General features: G+C 41.1%; 2 protein-coding genes across 7 annotated transcripts in view; both read right to left on the reverse strand.

Moving 5' to 3' along the window:
- Window positions 1-19,920, reverse strand: part of fam13a (family with sequence similarity 13 member A) — an 87,662-nt gene extending 67,742 nt beyond the window's left edge. For 3 of the 6 annotated variants that reach the window (XM_080756394.1, XM_080756393.1, XM_080756392.1), the window contains exons 1-4: window positions 19,514-19,920; window positions 12,145-12,355; window positions 9,098-9,307; window positions 3,918-4,095 (exon numbers count right to left, since the gene is read on the reverse strand). In XM_080756394.1, the coding sequence (XP_080612520.1) occupies window positions 3,918-4,095; window positions 9,098-9,307; window positions 12,145-12,355; window positions 19,514-19,540 (626 nt within the window). In that variant the 5' untranslated portion in view covers window positions 19,541-19,920. Of the gene's footprint in view, window positions 1-3,917; window positions 4,096-5,552; window positions 5,652-9,097; window positions 9,308-12,144; window positions 12,356-19,513 lie in introns of those variants that run through there. The other 3 variants (XM_080756395.1, XM_080756396.1, XM_080756397.1) reach the window with 3 other exon arrangements.
- Window positions 19,921-20,232: 312 nt separating this feature from the next.
- The window catches only part of LOC308312360 (ovochymase-2), a gene marked incomplete at its 5' end in the record, with an annotated part of 28,239 nt that continues 27,824 nt past the window's right edge, over window positions 20,233-20,647 (reverse strand). The window contains 1 exon segment of the mRNA XM_080758965.1: window positions 20,233-20,647. Within this exon segment, the coding sequence (XP_080615091.1) occupies window positions 20,557-20,647 (91 nt within the window). The 3' untranslated portion in view covers window positions 20,233-20,556.

Below are 20,647 nucleotides of genomic sequence, written 5' to 3' on the forward strand. Positions count from 1 at the left end.
GCCTATATATTTTAAGGTGCCCACCCGCCCCGCAACTTATTATTATTGGCTTATTATTTTGCAGTGGGTGCTTCGGCTCCTGCGCACCCGCGGAGTTGACGCCGTTGATGAATGAAAATATGAAATCCTTTAAATACACCCATTCTTTTTCTGTACGAAAACAAACAATAAATATACATTCAAATAGTTTGTATATAATTTCTCTAACTTTCTAAATGATCTTATGAACCATTAACAACTCCTAAATAGCTGCTTTGTAAATGTATACAATACTTATTTAATGGTGAATCTATCATTTACAAATTATGAGAATACAGTCATTAAGCACATTAAGGAATAAGTTATCAATATAGTTATTGGCAATACACACTTATAACTGTTTACTAATGCTTAGTAACATATGAATAATGCTATATTAATGATTAATTCACAATTAAGTATTTTACTAATGCTAAATAGTGTATAGTTGAAACATTTATAACTGTACTTAATACTGCTTAGTAATGTATGAATAATGCTTTACAAATGCTTATTAGTGAATAGTTAATATAAATTGCTACCCATTGTTTTTGTTAAGCAGTTAGAATGATTAAGCATTCATGATGATCCCCATTTCCCTCTGGCTGAAGATGTTGACTCTCACCAAACAAGTGGACATTTCCACAAGCAAGACAGTTTGTCAAAGCAGGGACAATGCCACCTAGCGCAGTTTTGCTACTGAACAAGACATTGTGATACATGCAGCTTCATTCAGATACACTACACACTTTATAGTTTACTCATGACAGCTCTTCCGTTGCTCCAGACTGTATGATGAAAGCATTTGGAAATTGCGAGAGGCAACAGTCTGGTAACGCGAGACTACATCCAGAGGGACAAACAGGAGTTTGTCCCTCTTGCAACAGCAGTTGCAATTGCTAATGCAGAGTGGTTGTTGGCAAAAGCCAGATGCTCTGCGGAAGATCCAAAACACACATTCACATACAGTGGGTGAATATGTGGGCATAAATGTTACACCTACACCTCCCAGACGCAGCACCTTTAACCTACAGTAATTATAATCCTAAAAATAACAGCTAAACTATCCTATCGAAACACACACACACACACACACACACACACACACACACACACACACACACACACACACACACACACACACACACACACACACACACACACACACACACACACACACACACACACACAATAAAGAGAACATACTGTACATTGTGGTCATCTATGGCCTTGTCTTACTACTGCCCAGCAAGGTATATTACTGGAGATGCCAGTCTAAGTGCATAAGCAGCAAAGCGTACAAATATGACCATAACATGACCCATGACCCATGGCCCACTGACCACAAACATGGTGAGGACTGTAGGAGGCCTATATGAATAATGACCAATCTGTATGACCAGTAATTTGGACTGTAATTTATGGTTCATGATTTTTTGTTTAGGTTTTCTTTCTGTGAAAATGTTGAAGAATTATATATCTCAATCTTCTGCCAGTTTGAATGCTTCCATTGGTTGGAAATTTTCACCTCACCCAAAAACTGCTAAGAAATTAAGGTGTTACAGCATCATGATATCAAATAAATAAAAAATATATAATAAAGACAATTTCAAAGAACAATACACCAAACATCTTCACAACCACGGTACACATTTACAGTGCACTCCTAACCACAGGCAACCACACACATCAGACACACATGGACACAAAAGCAAGGCACTTGACCCCGGTTCTGAAAGGAGTAGCTCAGTGGACGAAAATGGAAGTTGACAAGTTTGTACTGGCCAGCTGAGATACCATGTAGGAATATAACCATATGTGGGGGTAGCACGGGTCACTGCTGTACAATTTCTCTAGTAAGAATTCTAACAATTTATTTTAGTCTAATAAGATTTCAGGCTAAAGGGACATTTACAAGGGATTGCAGTGGTAATGTTTGAAAAGCCTGTAAATTGCTGAGCAACAATGCTTCCAGCCTTACTAAGTGAACTGCAGCACCACCTGTTGGCCTGCTATTTTACAATGGAGAAAGGAAAGATAGAGAGCGGGAGAGAGTGTGTCAATAAGAGGGAGGGAAATGCAGACAGACATACAGAGAGAAACAGACAATAGAGAAATGTAAATAGTACTACTGACAGAGTGCGTCACGCAAGTGAAAAATACTCGCAAGTGAAAAACAAGTCAAATTCCTCAAATGTGCAAATGTACTGGAGAATAAAACCATAAGACATTGTAAACTATCACGAGGGTTATAGGCTTATAGTGATAAGTATGATAAGCACATACACACAATAAAAAAGGTGATAAAAGGTGGAGAAAGGTAATGATGGGCAGTGGCACACAGGTGTGGACTGTGGATACACGACACAAAGAGAAATAACAAATAAGAAAACTATGTAGATTTGTATTTGTGGATCCAGATACAATGTAAACATTGTCTAAAACATCACACTTCTAATTAGTCCAAACTTCAATGGAATGCCTATATGATTCTCTTCTGTCCTGTATAAAACTAATTTGCAGTTAGGCTATAGGAACAATTTAAGATATAAAGTCTTAATGAATGGTGGTACAAGATGAGTGATACAAGATTGACATTTGTATTATCTGATAAATAATGTAACTAAAATATCGACCATAGTGACCTGATTTCACACTCTGTGAAAATAGGTGAACTTTCGGCGAGCCCTGTCATACAGGGAATTGGGTAGATGAGTTATTATGGGGGTGAGAGGAGACAGCATCCAAGTTGTTGTGACTACTTGTGGCTATCTTTAGTTGAGTCAGACAAATTCTCTTTCTCTGTCAGCTCCCCAGCTACAAACACTCCGGAAAGGTCATGGTCAGGATTTCTATACCTAGCCAATCCTTTTCCAGGAGTGCTAGCTATGTCATGCAATAACATAACAACTGAACAGGTCTATAACGTGCCTGTCAATTACAATCAAGATAACACTTTGCAGTGTCCGTGAAACAGTAACGTGAATTCAACTGTAGTGTTATTACTTCATGAAAAACCTTCACAAGGTAACTAGTGACACAACCACAACCACTATATACCTGCATACCTGTATGTGCTGCAGCTGACCTGGGATCAAATCCCACCTTCTCTCTCGTCTCTATCCTTCCTACTGTATGCCTGCCACACTGCACAGTTGAATCCTTTCTTGTTCATTTTTTAGGTAAGTCATGCAGGAGGGCTGCTTGCCTGAGTCAAGCAGGGGAGCTGCTTGCAACAGCTCAGGACTGGCAGCTCAAGGTCGACCTAGGGACACAGCTCAAATTTGCGCAGAACATTGCAGCGACCACATCAGGCCAGACATGGTCCTGTGGGAATGGCCTCTTTCATAAAAAAATGACACATATCACGAACGGAATGTCCAATCCAGCCCAAATTCCATTCACATGTCGAGGGTGGTTTAATCAACGGAGAGCCCAAAGCAATTCCATTTGTATCCATAGGGGGCGCCACAAATGCGGAATTTGACGTTTATTGCAGAAACATGCTTTTTGGGGGATAAATCTGCTATGTTTGCGAGAGCGTAGTCTACGTGCGCTATAGCGAGACAGGACAATTCCCTCCCAATCAGTAATGTGATCTATTACATCACATCACCCACACTGTACATAATTCGCTGTGTGTGTGTGTGTGTGTGTGTGTGTGTGTGTGTGTGTGTGTGTGTGTGTGTGTGTGTGTGTGTGTGTGTGTGTGTGTGTGTGTGTGTGTGTGTGTGTGTGTGTGTGTGTGTGTGTGTGTGTGTGTGCAAAAAACACAAACATATTATACAAGTTAAAACAAACGGTAAACAATATTTATGGAGGGTGGGGGGGGGGGGGGTGTGTGTTATCATACAACGGGTAAGGACTAGTAAAAATAATGAATTAAAAGACAGACTGACTGGAAGACGTTGGGTCCAAAGACAGTAGCCAGGTTATGTGCGGTCATGCGGTTGTCCTTGTGCTGGCTCTCCACCTGGGTGAGGAAGTGGCAGAGGAAGTGCAGCAGGCTGTAGTGCACATCTGGAAGCTGCTGCAGCAGTCCCCTCATGTCCGCCCAGGAACCGCCCTCACCGTTCTCTGGAGGAACACACCAACACAAGGGAGTAGATTAGATGGGCACAGTGCTACTACCATTACAGAAATTTGACGTGCACGCACACACGCACACAGTAGATTAGATGGGCACAGTGCTGCTACCATTACAGCAATTTGACGTGCACGCACACACGCACGCACGCACACAGTAGATTAGATGGGCACAGTGCTACTACGATTACACACACACACAATCAAGGGAGAAACAAAGGCTTGCCTGCCTACGACAACAGCCATGGCTGTTGTATCTCCATATTTCATTCATTTTCATACAATAATGCCCTATTGTATTTGTTTGTGTGAAGGTATGGTGATGATCTTTGCCTATATTGAAACCAAAAAACATCCAGGTTGAAAGTGGTTACGTCTGTTTGTGGGTATTATAAATTATAAATATTTAATTGACAAGGGCTTGTGCCTAAATAACTACATTGGATGCATTGGGACAAATCCCCCCCCCCCCCCCCCCCCCCCCCGCATTTCCTGAAAAGTAACCGTTTTGGTCATTAACAATATATGCATTCAGCATTACATCAACATTATGCCCAGTGTATGGGGCGACACAGGTCAAGGTAGTAGTGGTACTGTGCTGTATGCGAGTCAATGTGGAGACGAAGTGGTCAGTCCTTGAACTAGTGAGTATATGAAAGGTCAGTGTTGCAGTCCAGTTATTTTGTCAATGGCATGATGACTTGATCCACATGTATCCAGGAACAGGAGTTGTGGTAAGCAAAGCACACGCATCTTGAAAACATGTTGATGCCATCATTCACTGGTCAGAGACCTGGTTACTGATCCTGACAGTGTCTGTGTATGTGACTGTGTCTGAGCGACTGTGCATGTTTACATGTATATGGAACATTAAAACTAGCTGCATCAAATGTTTAGCAAAATACACAAAACATATCCACAACTTTCTAAACCTCTTGAGATACATGTAGGTAAGTAATCTTTTGACATGGATTCTAAAGATGTCATAACTGTCTTAACACTTAAGATTCCGGGGGAATTTTACAGAATGAAATAAGAAATAAGAAATGACATAAGAATCCCTCTTGATTATACTTGATTCTTCTTGAACTTTGAAGTCAATTCCAGCTGAAGTAAAACATTATTGCTTATAAAATTAAAAAACATCTCCGTCTTTAGTGTGTAGTTAATCAGAATAATGATCCCTTCTTTAAAGGCAATATATTGCCTTGGCAGCAAATATTGTATTTGAGCTTATTACCTAAGGGATTGTATTATCTAGTCCTATAGGACTAGATAATACAATCCCTTAGATAATCAGAACTTGGTATCGAGTGGGGTAGGGGTAAAAGCTTCACTGAGCTCATCAGGTGCATCATAGTACAACATACGTGTTCAAATCAATTATTCAATCAAAGCAAACGGCATAAACAATATTAGTTTGCCTCTTCTACAAAAATAAAACGTACAAGTTAGTTACAAGGCTGCATTCTGTCGCACGTGCCAAGCTGTGGAGGACAGCCAAGACGGGCAGTGTCAGTAAACCAATCACAGGCAGGCGGGGCGTTACCATGCCTCAGCCATGCCTAAGCTCAGACACAAACGAGATTCACACATTGAGAACAGCTCTGTTATTAGATATTCACATGCCATTCTTATTACGGCTAATGCATAGAATCTATAGAATCTATGCATTAGCCCGCCCCTGGCATAGATCAATGATGATGATTCTGATTCTGATAGATAAAAGTAAATTTCTATTTTAATCACACCGAGGGTGTATTGCTATAGGCATCTACTTCCCAGAGATCTATAGCAATATAAAGGAGAGTAGCAGGCTGATTCTCTTGTATGGTATTTGGGTTCCCCACTCAGCATTTTATTGTGTACTGTGACTATAATATTGTTCTTATAGGGCTTCACGGCAAATCATAACTGTTTCAGGAGATTTTAATAGTTGCAATATGAAGTCTAATAGTTGCAATAAGGAAATCTAATCTAAAACTGAAAAGTAACTTGTAACTAAATCTGTCAAATAATTAGTAGAGTAAAAACTACAATATTTGCTTCTGAGATGTGGTGGAGTAGAAAATAGTAGAAAATGGACTTGAAATAGTCAAGATCTACAAGCTCCGAGTGGCGCGCTACGAGCTTGTAGGTCTGCTACTTTCGAAAAATCATTTAAAATGTTGAGGTCAGGTCTAAATGGGTTAAGTACAGTAACAGTACTCAAGTAAATATACTTACCGGTAGTTACTTTCCACCACTGCATACCAACCTGCAGAATATGATACCGAGAGAACAGCTTACGCTCTCTACTGTACTTACTGTACGTGTTGTCAGCTTGTAGAGCTGTAGAGCCGCTATTTTTTGAACATTTCTGCCTATAATGACATGCCCAAAACTAAATGGGGATCCCAGGGTTAATGTGGTTAAGTAAGCCGCCAAATTGGTCAACTGCTTGGAACATCACAGTTACATAACCAACATAGCGCGCGTGCATGTGATCCACTCCAGTATATCTGCGCGAACGGGCAGTGTGGAATCATTTCATCATTATTGCACCAGTTGGCACCCACTTCATGCACATGGTGCACAAAGGATTTATATTGCCGCTATATCAAATGTTCATCTGGCAAAAGCTCAAGCCATTCGTCTATCCACCAATATATTTCACCCATTCATCCGTCAATGCATCTCCATCCATAAATCAATTTATTTTAAAAAGCGGCAAAGTTGGTCATTTCTAGATTAAAAAAGGGAAGAAATTACCATACTAATTAATGCAAGTGAAATAAAGAAGAAAATGTATCATAATACTCGCCTAACAAATGCCTCCTTACAAGCATAATAAATCTTCTTCAGTTCTTCTAATGCATCTTTTGGCCAAAAGCCCTAAAAAACAGATACATCTATTCATTAACTTTAACTGTGACACCAAAGCAACAACATGAGTCAAGATGGACCGTGTAAACATTACCCAAATTGAACCCAATAATGAGAACAAGCACAGACACTATTGTGGCCAAAGAACTCACTTTACCTTTTATATCCTTGAAGTTTTACAGTTAGTGCCTCACTTTACCCCCACATTATAATTAAATATTGCTACAGAACATGACGTTCACTTAATGTGCTGCCAAATTACATGAACAGAATGTGAACAATCTGGATTATGAATCTGGGACAGTAAAGTTGTAGTTAAACGTGGTGCACTTTGGCTCTAGTTGGCTCTGAGTCTAGTCTGTTGTTGTCTATGCATGTTTTACTGTTTGTAATGTGTTTTTTAGAGCGTTAATTATCTGCTGTAAAATGAATTGCCCAGCTTGGGACAAGCTAAATTAACTCAACCTTGATTAACAGTCAATGAATGGAGAGAACGCCATTGGGGTCGGGGCTGTACTGGACGGTGGTGGAGGATGTGGTCGAAGTGCATGTACTGGAGGCTATCAGGGCCAATCACTGCTACCCCATATGGAGATCAAAGAGTGACTGAGAAAGAGGAAGGACTTATTTATTCCTTTACCCCAAATCAACCCTGAGGGTCCCTGGGCCCCACCTTGAGAACCGGTGCTGTAGACTGTAGAAACCAACGCCATCCGTTGATGACACATCCTTGACCATTACAATGGTTCTGTTTAAAACTGCACTGATCCATAATCGTCCATACATTATGTATGCACCCACACGCAAAATACAGTGGTGCTCTCACACACACACACAGTCACACACAGTCACACACACTGCATGCCAAGCTAACCCTCCACAGTTGCTGATATGCACTGATCCATAATCGTCCATATATTACGGTATGTATGCACCCACACGCAAAACATATACAGTGGTGCTCGCACACACGCACACACACACACACACACACACACACACACACACACACACACACACACACACACACTGGGTGCGTATGGCCAACAGTTGAGTAAAGGTATTTGTTTGAGTTATAATGATGTATAACTCAAATATATATAGGTGATATATAGTTACAACTATATATCACAAAAAAAAATCCTGCAATTTGTTAAGAGAGCCTTTGATATTGATGACCGTGACATAAGACTAGACCTAGACCTTGTTGACCTGGACAGTGGACATGTCCTTAACTGGTTGGCTTCATAAGGCAAGCCTTCCTCTGTGGCTCTTTGAAATATTAAATCTGAAGATGTCCATGTCAATATTTGCTGTGGGCTCCCACACGGTTCAGTTCTTGATCCACTACTATTTAATCTACATTTGCTTCCACTTTGTACCATGATACACACTCATATTCTGATACATAGTCAGTGGTGTTTTGGTAGCTACACAGGACACCACACCAATAGAACTTTTACCCGCGCACACACAGGTACGGTATGGATGTGCACGCTAGAACGTGTGTCCCTCTCGATTCATGAGCAAAGTAAATGGGAACCCCAAATGGCTACTTTGCATAACAGGTTTACCAAGTGAGTGTGGAAATGCAACCTCACACCTCGCATACGGTAAGCATAGAGCACCGAAGTCCTGACGTCACTTTCGGAAGAGGGCGTCAGTCCCCAGGTTCATGTATTTTTTATTTGCATTGAAATCACCATAGGGGGATTTTAGATCTCTTCATATAAGAACTGCATTTGAAAAATAAACCGATCACCCCAGCCTTTTCACTCATCGACTGAAGGTGGAAATGTACAAATATACCCAAAGAGTAACATAATAAGCGTTAGAAACAAGTCAAATAACCCAGAGACTACATTTCCGGGTAGGCGGGTGGCATATCTGCATGCAACAATGCCTGGCTCAGCCACCAAACCATTGAACATAAAATTCAAGCAGCGCAGCCAGGTGCTACGATTAGGCAGCGGTCTGTTATAGAGCGGAACCGCGGAGCGGTCTGTTCTCAAGAAATAACACACCACCAAATTCAGCGACCAATCAGAATGAATCATTCAATCAAGCTGCGTAATAAGACTTGATAGTGAGTAGTCAGTAGTGACTGTAACTGTATCTCTTGCAGTACCTTGATGCAGCTTTATCAGTGCGTGCTGAACCTCGGAATCCACCAGGCCACCCGGAAGCTCCCTGAGGTACTGTTTGAGCAAGCTGGCCACAGTACACGCGTCGGCTTGGGAAAGGACATCTGTGTCTTCACTGCTCTCCAGCCGCCGTTTCAGGCTCTCCACTGCGCGTACATTCCCGTTCACCCTGAACAGGCCCTCCTGCTGCATGGCTGAGGGGGAGAGGTCACAGAGGACATATGTCAGACTTGGTGTCTCTCTTGTCATTTGGTGAAAAACAACATTTATTTATTGCCACATCCAAGCATGCAAATAGCCTTTCAGACAAAATAATAATAATTCCGTGAACATAGGATAGGCTATGATGCCACTGAGTTTCAAAAATGTGTACAAATGTAACATGTAATCCCTTGCTTTTTAATGAGTTGCAATTACATACACATATGAACAATGGGGATTATACTGTGTATTGTTTATTATATGTAGGCCTATTTGTGTTTTGTATTGATTCAAATTCAAATCATGTTCCAGCTCCATGTTTGATTCCTTAAACTTCTGCAGTGATCAGTAGCCTAAGTTTGTTGGATATATTACTTTCCTAGAAACATTAATTGACATGGCAATAAACTAGCACCAAGTTTAGAAATAAAATAGACTAATTAATGCTAAAGTTTGTGCAATCAAAAATGGAGGGGCTAACTACTTACCCATTCACAGCCCCTATACCTACATAGCATAATAACGAGTGGTTCTGAGCTCATATTAACTTGGACTCTCGACTCTCATTCCTTCATGGGAATCAGAGATAATTTAATACCAGGAGATGACCATGAATCCTAGGCGCTGACAATCATATCATGCCCATGCCATGGTTGGAAATCCCCCTGCACTGTACTGCTGCCAGCGTGTTTTCGTGCACGCACACAAGCACATGCACAGATGCACTCATTGCACTGACACGTACAGCCTACTAGGGTAACTAAGCTACTGTAGGCCTAGCCTACCTCTTCTTTTTTTTCTCTTCTCCCCCTTTTTTGGAGTGAACGGAGCAAGCCCCTTTTTCAACTCTTGAGTCAAAAAATCCGTTTAATATTTAGTCCCCATATAGGGGCCATATCAGATTAAACTGATAAGAACAGATACTACACTTGTAGCTCTGCCTTGAGAATGGGCCAGAGCTCAGCTTGACCTACTGGCTACTGTATCTCCCTTTCACCACCCGATCTATTTCACAGTGTCAGTAGCCTTATCTCTTTCGTGGAAAGCCGAATAACAAGGAAACACCACCATATTAATGAGACAGACTGATCTGAAAATAACAAACACACACGTCATGAAAGAAACAAACGTCATAGTCCTGCACTGACATCTAGTGGCCAAATAGGAGAAGTACGAAAAGGGATCAAAATGGTCAGTATAGTAGACTACCGTATTTTTATTACCGGTAATGATATCATTATTCATTATTTCTAGTCATGTACAAAGACATCAAAGATAATGGCAAGATTAATGTTACAGAATACATTATATATTTAGTGTTTTTTTAATCACTTGTTTTTTTTTGTCATTTTACTTTGGCCAACGATGTGATGTGATAACACAGCAGTCATATTCACAGTAGGCCTATGGTACCATTTCCCAGATCATCAACATTACCAACAACAAAGTAGAAAGGACATAAAGCCTCTAGATATCTACACTCATATCCAGAACTACCAATTGGACTGAGTCTGGGAGCTTGTCACCCACTTTACTTTAGAGAATTGACAAATCCACAGGGGGATCCATAGATGGGGGGGTCCATAGACTTGATTGCTACATGACCAAGCATGGCCCCAAAAAACACCAAGAATGGTGGGGGAGGCATACCACCCCACACATGACGCCCTGGGTGGGAATCCTTAAAACAAACATATGTTACATGTATATTGGCCACATGACGTTGTCATTTAGTGCCCTAAACAAACATTAAAGTCCATAGACTGACTGGGCTCGCAAACGATTTATGTCATAAGTACCCCAAACAAACATTAAAGGACCACTTAACCACTTTTCAACCGATCTTCATAGGTCTTCATAGGGCCTCACTAATGTTCATGATAAAATACCACCTTTTTTTTCCTACTCAGTCTGCGTCTCATAGGAGGGCTGTGGGCAGTTCAGAAACCCGTCCACCAGTGACATCATTATTAGGCTGATTCTTTTTAAACAAAATTAGTATTTAGATTTTTATTATCGTGAGAACGATGGCTTCCATTTTCGCATTGCAACTTTTCAGGAATATAAAGCCTGCAGTTTCTTTTAGCTTGGATTCCCCATCGATGTCACTGATGGGCGGGTTTCTGAACTGCCCACAGCCCTCCTATGAGACACAGACTGAGTAGAAAGAATCACACCCGTGTGAAGTGAGGGGCGCTCTTATCATCATACTGTACATCATACATCATCTCATTCTGGCCAATCAGAATTTGCGTCATCACCTTCGTCTTCAATGTTTTTGTTACGCAATGTTTGTGTTACACAAACACTCTAAAATGTCCATTCATTATCAAATGCATTTAATGTTTGTGTTAGGACAAAGTTTGTGTTTAAAGTTACACACACTAGGACATAGGAGGAAAAATTGTGTTATTTTATCATGATCATTATTGAGGACCAGTTATATGAAGATAGGTTGAAAAGTGGTGAAGTGGTCCTTTAAAGTCCAGGCTGGTCCAAACGATTTGCGTCAGAAGTGCTCTAAACAAACACTACAAATTCCATAGACAAACTTCCATAATTATGACGTAGTCGTAGGTCTAATCTTCAAAAGTTCAGATTGTTCTAAAATAGAACATGACACCATGTATTGGAGGAGCTGCCTCTCAAAAAGAAGACATGAATGAATGCACGAAAGAATAAATAAAAAAATGTGAATGCCTAAAGGTCACAGGTTTCGATTCCCCATTCCATTTTATATTTCCATTAGAAGCCATGTGTTCTGTTCCTAAGCATGGTACTTGGTACTGAAGATTCCATGGCTCCTACTCCCTGCACACTGTTTCCTCACCATGTCGGCGGAGGTGCTCCACCATATTCCTCAACACCAGGGGAACGCCATCCTCCACCAAGCCCAGCTCGCGCAGCTCCAGCAGGGACACTCCAAACAGCCTGCTCCCTTTGCTCTCCACGGCGGACGCCGCCGTAGCCCTGGGCCTCAGAATGGGCAGCCGAGCCATCTTCTTCATGTCCTCCTTGACCTGCACAGCTGTCTGGTTGTGCTGCAGGGCAGAGCAGATGAGAGAAAAGCAGTCAACCACTGGCACTGGTCGGGGCGCCGGAGGTGGAGGCAGCGCTACAAATGGCATGGTTGGGCAGAGAGACACACCGGGACACCTGCTCTGGAAGTGGTGCATTTTAGAGGAGACTCTACTTTAGGGAACTACATGATCCTCACACTGACCGGCACACATCCGGTTTCTGACCCCCTCACACTCACGCACAGAGAGTGGAGAGGGAAGTGTGTGGGCTATCGGTGTGGGCGGGCCTCCCTGTGTATCTGTTGCTATGTTGAGTATCTGGTTACCATGCAACACCTTTGGAGGGAGGGCCAAGGTGATACGCACACAAAGACAGGATCTGAAATGATGTTTGAATAAATACACAACGGGCATGCACAAATGCACAGTAAAATGTGTTCATTTAACTGTATGTGTGTGTGTGTGTGTGTGTGTGTGTGTGTGTGTGTGTGTGTGTGTGTGTGTGTGTGTGTGTGTGTGTGTGCGCGTGCGTGCGTGCGTGTAAAATGGACAGTACGGTCCAATATCAAATTTATGTTCTCAAAGTTAAATGAACACAGAATTTAGTTTGAGCACACATTTGAACACATAACCCCAAACACATACAGTAGAAGGGATAAACTAAACTGTTGCCTCCCAGTTATTTTTCAGTAGCCTATATGCACCCACACACCATGGAATTATTGCCTATCAATAAAGACCTATACATTCACTGAGCAAACAATGACGCTTATTTTATGGTGCTGCATGTGCATCATAAATTTAAGGTCCGTGCAGGGCCTAGATATGTTTGAAGATTGTCCCAAGAGCACAACTACTTTAAAGCTATGAAACAAGCGTGTGCTAATTAGTAACCGTGGTCATTTCCACTCAGACCCCTTTTCCACCGGTTGGTTCCCAATGGTACCGGTTCAGTTCTTTTTGGTTCTTAGTCCATGAGCCTAGAGCTCCAAAATTGGAATGTTATTGTGTGCAAAACCATACTATTAGATTGTTATCTCCATGAAACTTCCCCAGTTGATTACTTACATACACGAAGACAATGATTTATTCAATAAATCATTGTCATTTAAATTTAAAAAATGTGTAATACAATAAATGTTATTGTATTACACATTTTTAAATTTTAAATATGCAAATGAGGCATTATATAGGACAAAATGCCAAAAACAGAAAATATGAAATATGATACTGTGGAAGGGTTATATCATAACTTAATTTACTTATATTGATCCTATAAACATAGGTCACTATAGGCATAGTTTTGCCGACTCAATTCATAATTAACCAAAAAGAACCAACCGGTGAAAATTGGGTCCCAGTGAAAAAATATTGTAAGCCCGGAATCGGCGGAATGTAATGCTCACAGTGCTCACTGTACAGTATATAGTGTGCATGTGTCCCCGTTTCGAGAGAGAGTTTGTGTGCGTGTGTGTGTGTGTGTGTGTGTGTGTGTGTGTGTGTGTGTGTGTGTGTGTGTGTGTGTGCTCACCAGCTGTTAGTCATCTTATCTGGCCTATATGCTACCCTAGTAAACTGCCACCTGTTGTCTTTATCTCCGAACACTGTTGTTTGTTTTTCTCACAGAGCAAAAGAGGATTCTCACAAAGCAGGAGATGATGAAACTAAGTAGGTTTGCAGTTCAGAAGCAGGATACGCAGTTTCATTATGGGAAATTTCCCAACTTACCCATACCCCCCGCAGAACGACCTAACATACTCAATTCTCAAAATTGATCCCCCTGATAAGGGACTAATCTCAAAATGGTATAGTACAATACAGGACATTTGTGCTCCTACCTGGAACAACAACAGGCTAGCATGGGAATTAGATCTTGGAGTGGAAATTCCAGAGGAAATTTGGAGCTCAAGTATCTCCATAATTAACTCGATCTGCATCATTTTGCGTACGACAAAATCTGATACAATTTAAAGTATTCCATATATTGCACTACTCCCCTGAAAAATTAGCTAAGATGTAGCCTACCCGACGACCCGTTTCAACTGCCCTAGTTCAGCATCTCTCGGCCACATGTTCTGGTCCTGTCCATTACTTTTAGACTTCTGGTCCGGAGTCTTTGAATGTTTCTACTTTCTCATCAATGGGGGATTTGACACTAAGCCCCAACCCCCATACTGCCATCTTGGGGGTGGTACCAAGAGAGTTGAGCTCTTCGGGCCAGTTGAGAAGCTAGTGCGATTGCTTTCGCGGTGCCTCACTGCTGGCCCGAAGGCTCATGAGATTAAAGAACTGGAACTTGGAAGGCAGATAAACCGCCCTCTGTGGCCCAATGGATCCAAGAAGTCCTGTCTATGCTAAAGCTGGAGAGAATTAGGTATAACGAGAGAAGTTTGACCGAACCTGGTCTACGTTTATCTCATAAGCTGAAAACTTCACATTCCCTTAGGGGACAGATGAATACACCGGTAACTAGACCCTATGTTCTAACTTCTATGGTTCTAACCCTAGTGGGGACTGGGGTCGATGTGGCCGGAATATACCTCCTTCCCGGGATTACGATTGCTGGTGGCGGTTACTTTTTACTTTTTATTTATATTTTTTACTATTACAGTCTTTGTACCTTTATTGTCTTTTGGGTTTTTTTCTGTTTTTTTGTATTCTGTGTATGTGTGTGCTATCCTATTTCTCTATATACATTTTGTGCATACTCAATCCTTGCATCTGTTTGCTGTCTCTGGACGGGGGGGGGGGGGGGTACAGGGGAGGGAAAAAAAGAAAAATGAACTGTTTTGACTGAATCGCCTGCCTGCCTGTATTGACCTGTAAAAAGGAATAAAAACAAAGTAAACACACAGAAGCAGGATACTGAGAGTGAAAGATTCAAGTTCAACAGTATGATCTACACTACAGGTCATCCATGGGGAGCTGGGGTCCCATGCAGGGTCTCCTTTTTCCCCGTACAGTAGCCAAGTTACTGTAGATATTAATATCAGCTATTCTCACAGAATGTTCACCTCAGATTAGGGACGTTAGCGTTCATGGTTGTGACATGAGCTTTTTGACATAAATTTGACTATATATGTGGTATTTCTTTACCATGCATTTCTATTTCCTTGTATCAGAATATAGAGCTATTTAACACAGGATATCACTTACCCTACCTCTAATGCTCACTGGAAAAAAGCACCTTTATTGGGTTTGGCACCATCCTACCTGAAACACCCCCATGTGATTGAGTAGATGGAAATTGTGCCATCTTATATTGAGCATTAGTGATGAGATGACCAATTATCATCATACCAAACAGATCTACAAACTCACAATGGGTTGAGAGCTTCTAGATCTGGTATTTCCAATGCACAAAAAAGAAATAAAAATAATTAGGCTCCATGCTCTTTGAGGTACTGCATGCCAAAGTGCTCCACTTCAAAGGACAGAGCAAGCGGTCATGCACAGTGAAATGAAAGGCCCAGTCTCTAATAAATGTGGGCAGGAGTGACACAATGGCTTTGCTGTGTCAGGAAATCCATTAACCACTTATTATAATTACTTTGTTGAAAATAGCCTATAAACAAAGATCACAATGTGAGCTTATAGAAAATGATAATGACTTCCTAGACCGTAATACACATGGATTTTGTTTTTACGTTCGAATACCCCATCCAGGACAGGCTTCAGGACGCCTACTCAGGAGACTTGGGTCAGATCTGAACCCATTTCATTTGGCATTGGGAACCTGTTGCGACTGCCTGCCCTTGCTGATGTCGACCCCAGGCTGGGTTCGAACCCACAACCTTCTGCATGAAAGGCATATATATGCTCTAACCACTAGACTAGACAGTAATACACACCAGTAAGAGTGCACGCATCCGCCTGGGTGATGGCAGACTGCTGGCACTTTGGCATGGGGGGTCAGATCAACATATGGAATGAATTCTGTACTGGCCTTATATGGAGCGTGTCTTGAGTACAGGGTTTGATGAGGTCAGATCAACATAAGGAATGTCAGAACAGATCAGCAGGAGCTCCATATATGGAAATCTATAAAGGGTGGCAGCGGGGGATGTGTCTTGAGTGTACAGGGTTTGAAGAGGGCCCAGGTAGGGCTTAATTGGCCTTAAGTTTTGGGCCTGTTGGCTGCCGGGCACATCTTCACTAATAACTTTGGGGCGGGCCCATCTCGAGTTTGAAGTATCAGTCAAAAGGGAGACATCGAAGAGGAAGGACCAATATATGGAATGTCAGAACAGGTCAGCTCCATATATGGAGATGGAGGAGTGATGGCACAAGGCATGGAGGCGTGATGTCACAAGGCATGACCATATGTGGAGGTGTGACATGACAGGTTTTGCCGGTTTTCATAGTAAATGCGACCTACAGTCGCAATAATGGACATAATACAGAGATGACCTTGTTAGAGCATATAACCTACTCTGATGATGATTAAGATGATGATGCTAATGAATATTTAATATATTTATATTTAAAAAATAACTGAAATCTGGAAATAGCACATGTACAGTACGCTATGACCAAACACATTTCATGATTGACATGTCATTATGCCAATCAATGTTTAAATTGAAATTGCTATAGAGGTTACAAAATGGTTTGTCCTTGGAGATAATGGGAACATAATGTTGGCAGGTCAATTAAAACCTACCTCATGGTTTAATTATGGCTAAAAGGCCATAATCTTTTTTTTTTAAACACTCTAATTTACATTGAATTGTGTAGGACTGGCACACCATGTGGTAGAAGCTATTCACTCTCTGGCAGGTCATAGCAAACACACCAACGCACACCAACGAATTGTTCACACACTTCAACATGATAATGAGGCATTTCATTTGAACAGGGTGGTTGACCCCTCTTGTAGTGCCACTGCTTGAAGGAATTACAGACTATACTGTATGTACTCTGGCTTTCATTGGTATGAACTGAGCTTTTTAGACGTTTTGGGAGGGGGTGTAAATATAGCTATAGCCTAGCCAATGACTGAAGGAAATTGATTGGCCTACTCAATACATATTTGTTCAGAATCATTCAAGACCAAGAATGTCAGATATAGTAAAAATGTCTATAATGCGTTACAAGTACAACCACATTTATACTGCATTATAATGCACATTTAACCCAACATAACACTTGTTATAAATGTCTATAATTAACAACATAAAACAAGGTTTATGAAGTATTATAACTTAATAATGTTCATAATTCATTATAAACTACCGGTAAGTGGAACAGCACATTACAACTACCAACACTTTACTTAAAGGCTGGGTCGATAATGCATTATAATGCACAATGTTTCATAACACTCGAAGGAATTACTGTTAGCAGAATCTGACTTGAGAGATTAGCTGGTGACCTCACAGAACAGAACACTGACCTTCTTTTTGGACACTATAACTTTCCTACATTCAAAATATACATTCAAAATATTTTCTAAAAATACATTAAACAAATTAAAGTATTTCATGAAAATAAATCAGATTTTTACCAAATCGTTTAATAAATAAACAAAGCAAATACATTCCATAAATGTAATATGTATAGATAAATAAATTAAGAAGTATATAAGTAAGTGTGGGCATTGTTAGCTTGATCTACTGTTTTCACTAATTTGGGTCCTGGGGAAACATCACATTTCTCTTTTAGTTATTGAGCTGAAAAGTTTGGGAACCACTGCTCATCTCCTCCCTATTGCTGCTATAGGGCTTTATCTTTTATTAAATCTCAATCCATATCTTATTAGTATATCTTTATTTACAGTATTACGGACCTTACGGCAATGTCATGCTTGGACCTGTTTCTATTTTCCAAACGGCAATGCACTTGCAAATGTAGGCAGTTTCCGGGCCTGATTTTTGGAATTATCTCTTGTTGTTGATGTTGAGCTAAACTGATGGCCCCAGACGGTGACTTGTAGCTGATGATCTCTACTCTGCCATTTACCAGGACACTCGGTGATTAGCCTAATAACCCATATCCTCTTCTCCTCCCCCACAACACTGTTAACCTCTGACACAATGGGACAAAGCTATTGTCAAGTGTCTATGGCTTGTGAGTGTGTGTGTGTGTGTGTGTGTGTGTGTGTGTGTGTGTGTGTGTGTGTGTGTGTGTGTGTGTGTGTGTGTGTGTGTGTGTGTGTCTGTGGTATAGTCACTCACTCACTCTCTCCTCTCTTGTGAACCGAGGTGTCAGTCAGACTCAAGTTTACTGAAGTTGTTTGGGCACGTTTTACCCTACACTGCTCAGACATTCTTTATAAAAAGCTATGTTAAATAATGCTTTTCTTCACACAAAGTAAACCTCTGCCACTTACTCATGTGGATGACAAGCCCTAGCATGTGCCCTGTTACTGTAGCCTAAACCCCCACCCCCCTGTCTTTTCTCCCTTGCCTCTGAGTGGTGGCAGTGGGTGGCCATTTGAAGCAACTGGCTGGTTGACACCAGTCAGCAGTACAGGCTAGCACAACAAGCATCAGCTGTTCAACTAACTGCTAAACATGGATGTAAAAAAAATATGGCTACTCACAAAACACATTTTGAGGGTGATGATAATAATAATAATAATAATAATGATATTGATAATAATACTAATCCTCTTTGTTTTCAAAAGAAATACTGACTGGACTGACTTAAACAGAGAACATAAAACTTGCATGAGTGTGTAGGCTCCAGCGAGCTAGTGTATGAAAAGGCTGCCAGCAGAACAGGGACAATACTCAAGAGAGAAGAAATTGCTTTCTCTCTGAGGAGTACTAACCCTAGCTGTAGGCATGTTTTCTGAACAAGGTTGTTAATAAAAAATAACTTTGGAGGGGGCGGACATGTTAGTTTTAAGACTTGTTTGCCTCAAGAGGAAAAGGGGGGAGCATACAGAAGAAGAGGAAAAGGGGGGAGCACAGAAGAATTGGCAGCCAGGCAGTGAAGACATTTTGAAATCACTTCCTGGCTGAGCCCATATGGATGCAAGTGCCACAGAGACACAGTTACACACAAATGCGCGCACACTATAATGACAGGAGAGAGACAGAGAGAGAGACATGGATGGAATGAAAATTAATAGACATTCCCGTTAGGAATTCTTTAGTTGTTATGCACAGATGGGATGGCTAATCCCAGTGCCAGTTTGAGACCACAAGGCTTTGCAGCGTATACTATACTCACACAGATGGCCAGAGCTCCTGCCCCCATTCTTCCACAGAAGAAACTCCTGCAAGAGGAAAGATGAAGGGAAAACTCCTGTCCTTTCTTCTCACTCTGTCCTGGGCCACACACTTAAACTTTTCCCAAAGTGAGGGAACAATTTCCTCTGTAAAACTTCCATCTATACACCCCCACGCCCCCAAAAATCCAACAAACACAACACAGATAATCCAAGTCAGAAAAGAAGGTAGTTCTCAGCAGCACCAGCCGGCAAGACTAGTAACTATGCTGCTTGCTTCACCACAAACCATGAAACACAGATTAGAGGCCTCCCTCCTTCCCTCCCTATTCCCCTCCTCTTCTCTCCTCCTGGGCTGAAATCTGAGCTGAGCTCTCTCATTGGCTACATTTCCAGGTCATGTGATGTAGACTGAGGGTAGTTAAAGCCCAAAACTTTGAATCAGTGCCAGGCTTCATCATGCCTCCTTGCCTCGAGGACAACGGAGTTAAGAGAGATGAATGATGTGAAACATATACAATTAGATGTGTATTTGTGAATTCTTATATTTAATGAATATATTGTCAGCATTGTGACATTTCATTGGATTTAAAATGCCCTGTGGCAGCTAGAATTGATCAGCAGGTTGAAATGAGATGCAAAAAGTACTATATAAAATACCATAATTATTTGTGACTATAGCCTCAGGCTCAGGGGGAAAACAGTTATGTTATTGGTAGTCTATCAAGCTAGGTAAGTAAGCTAACACACGCATACTGTAAGACAAAAATAAATAAAGGACGTTTTTAATCAAACAATGAAAATAACATGCTAAAACACAATTACAATTTGTAAAATGTTTTGTTGCCATAGGCATATTTCTAAAGGCTTTGATTTGGAACACAGCCGTTTTGACTTTTATAGTATGATCTAGCTTTAACAACATAGCTTTAGCATATTTACATTACAATATTACGTTATTTCCCATGGTATGGCTTTGAAATTGCTTATGTCACATGAACTACAGTTTTACCAAGGGTTGCCGATTTGCCGTGTTAAGTTTGATTCAATTAACATACAATCTGAATGACTGTGGCGATATCTGTATATTAGTACGTCGTACCATTATTACTATACATGAATTCCTTGATGTTGTT

This window comes from Protomyctophum bolini (genome assembly GCF_963924005.1).
Source record: "Protomyctophum bolini genome assembly, chromosome: 3".
Classification (NCBI taxonomy): domain Eukaryota; kingdom Metazoa; phylum Chordata; class Actinopteri; order Myctophiformes; family Myctophidae; genus Protomyctophum; species Protomyctophum bolini.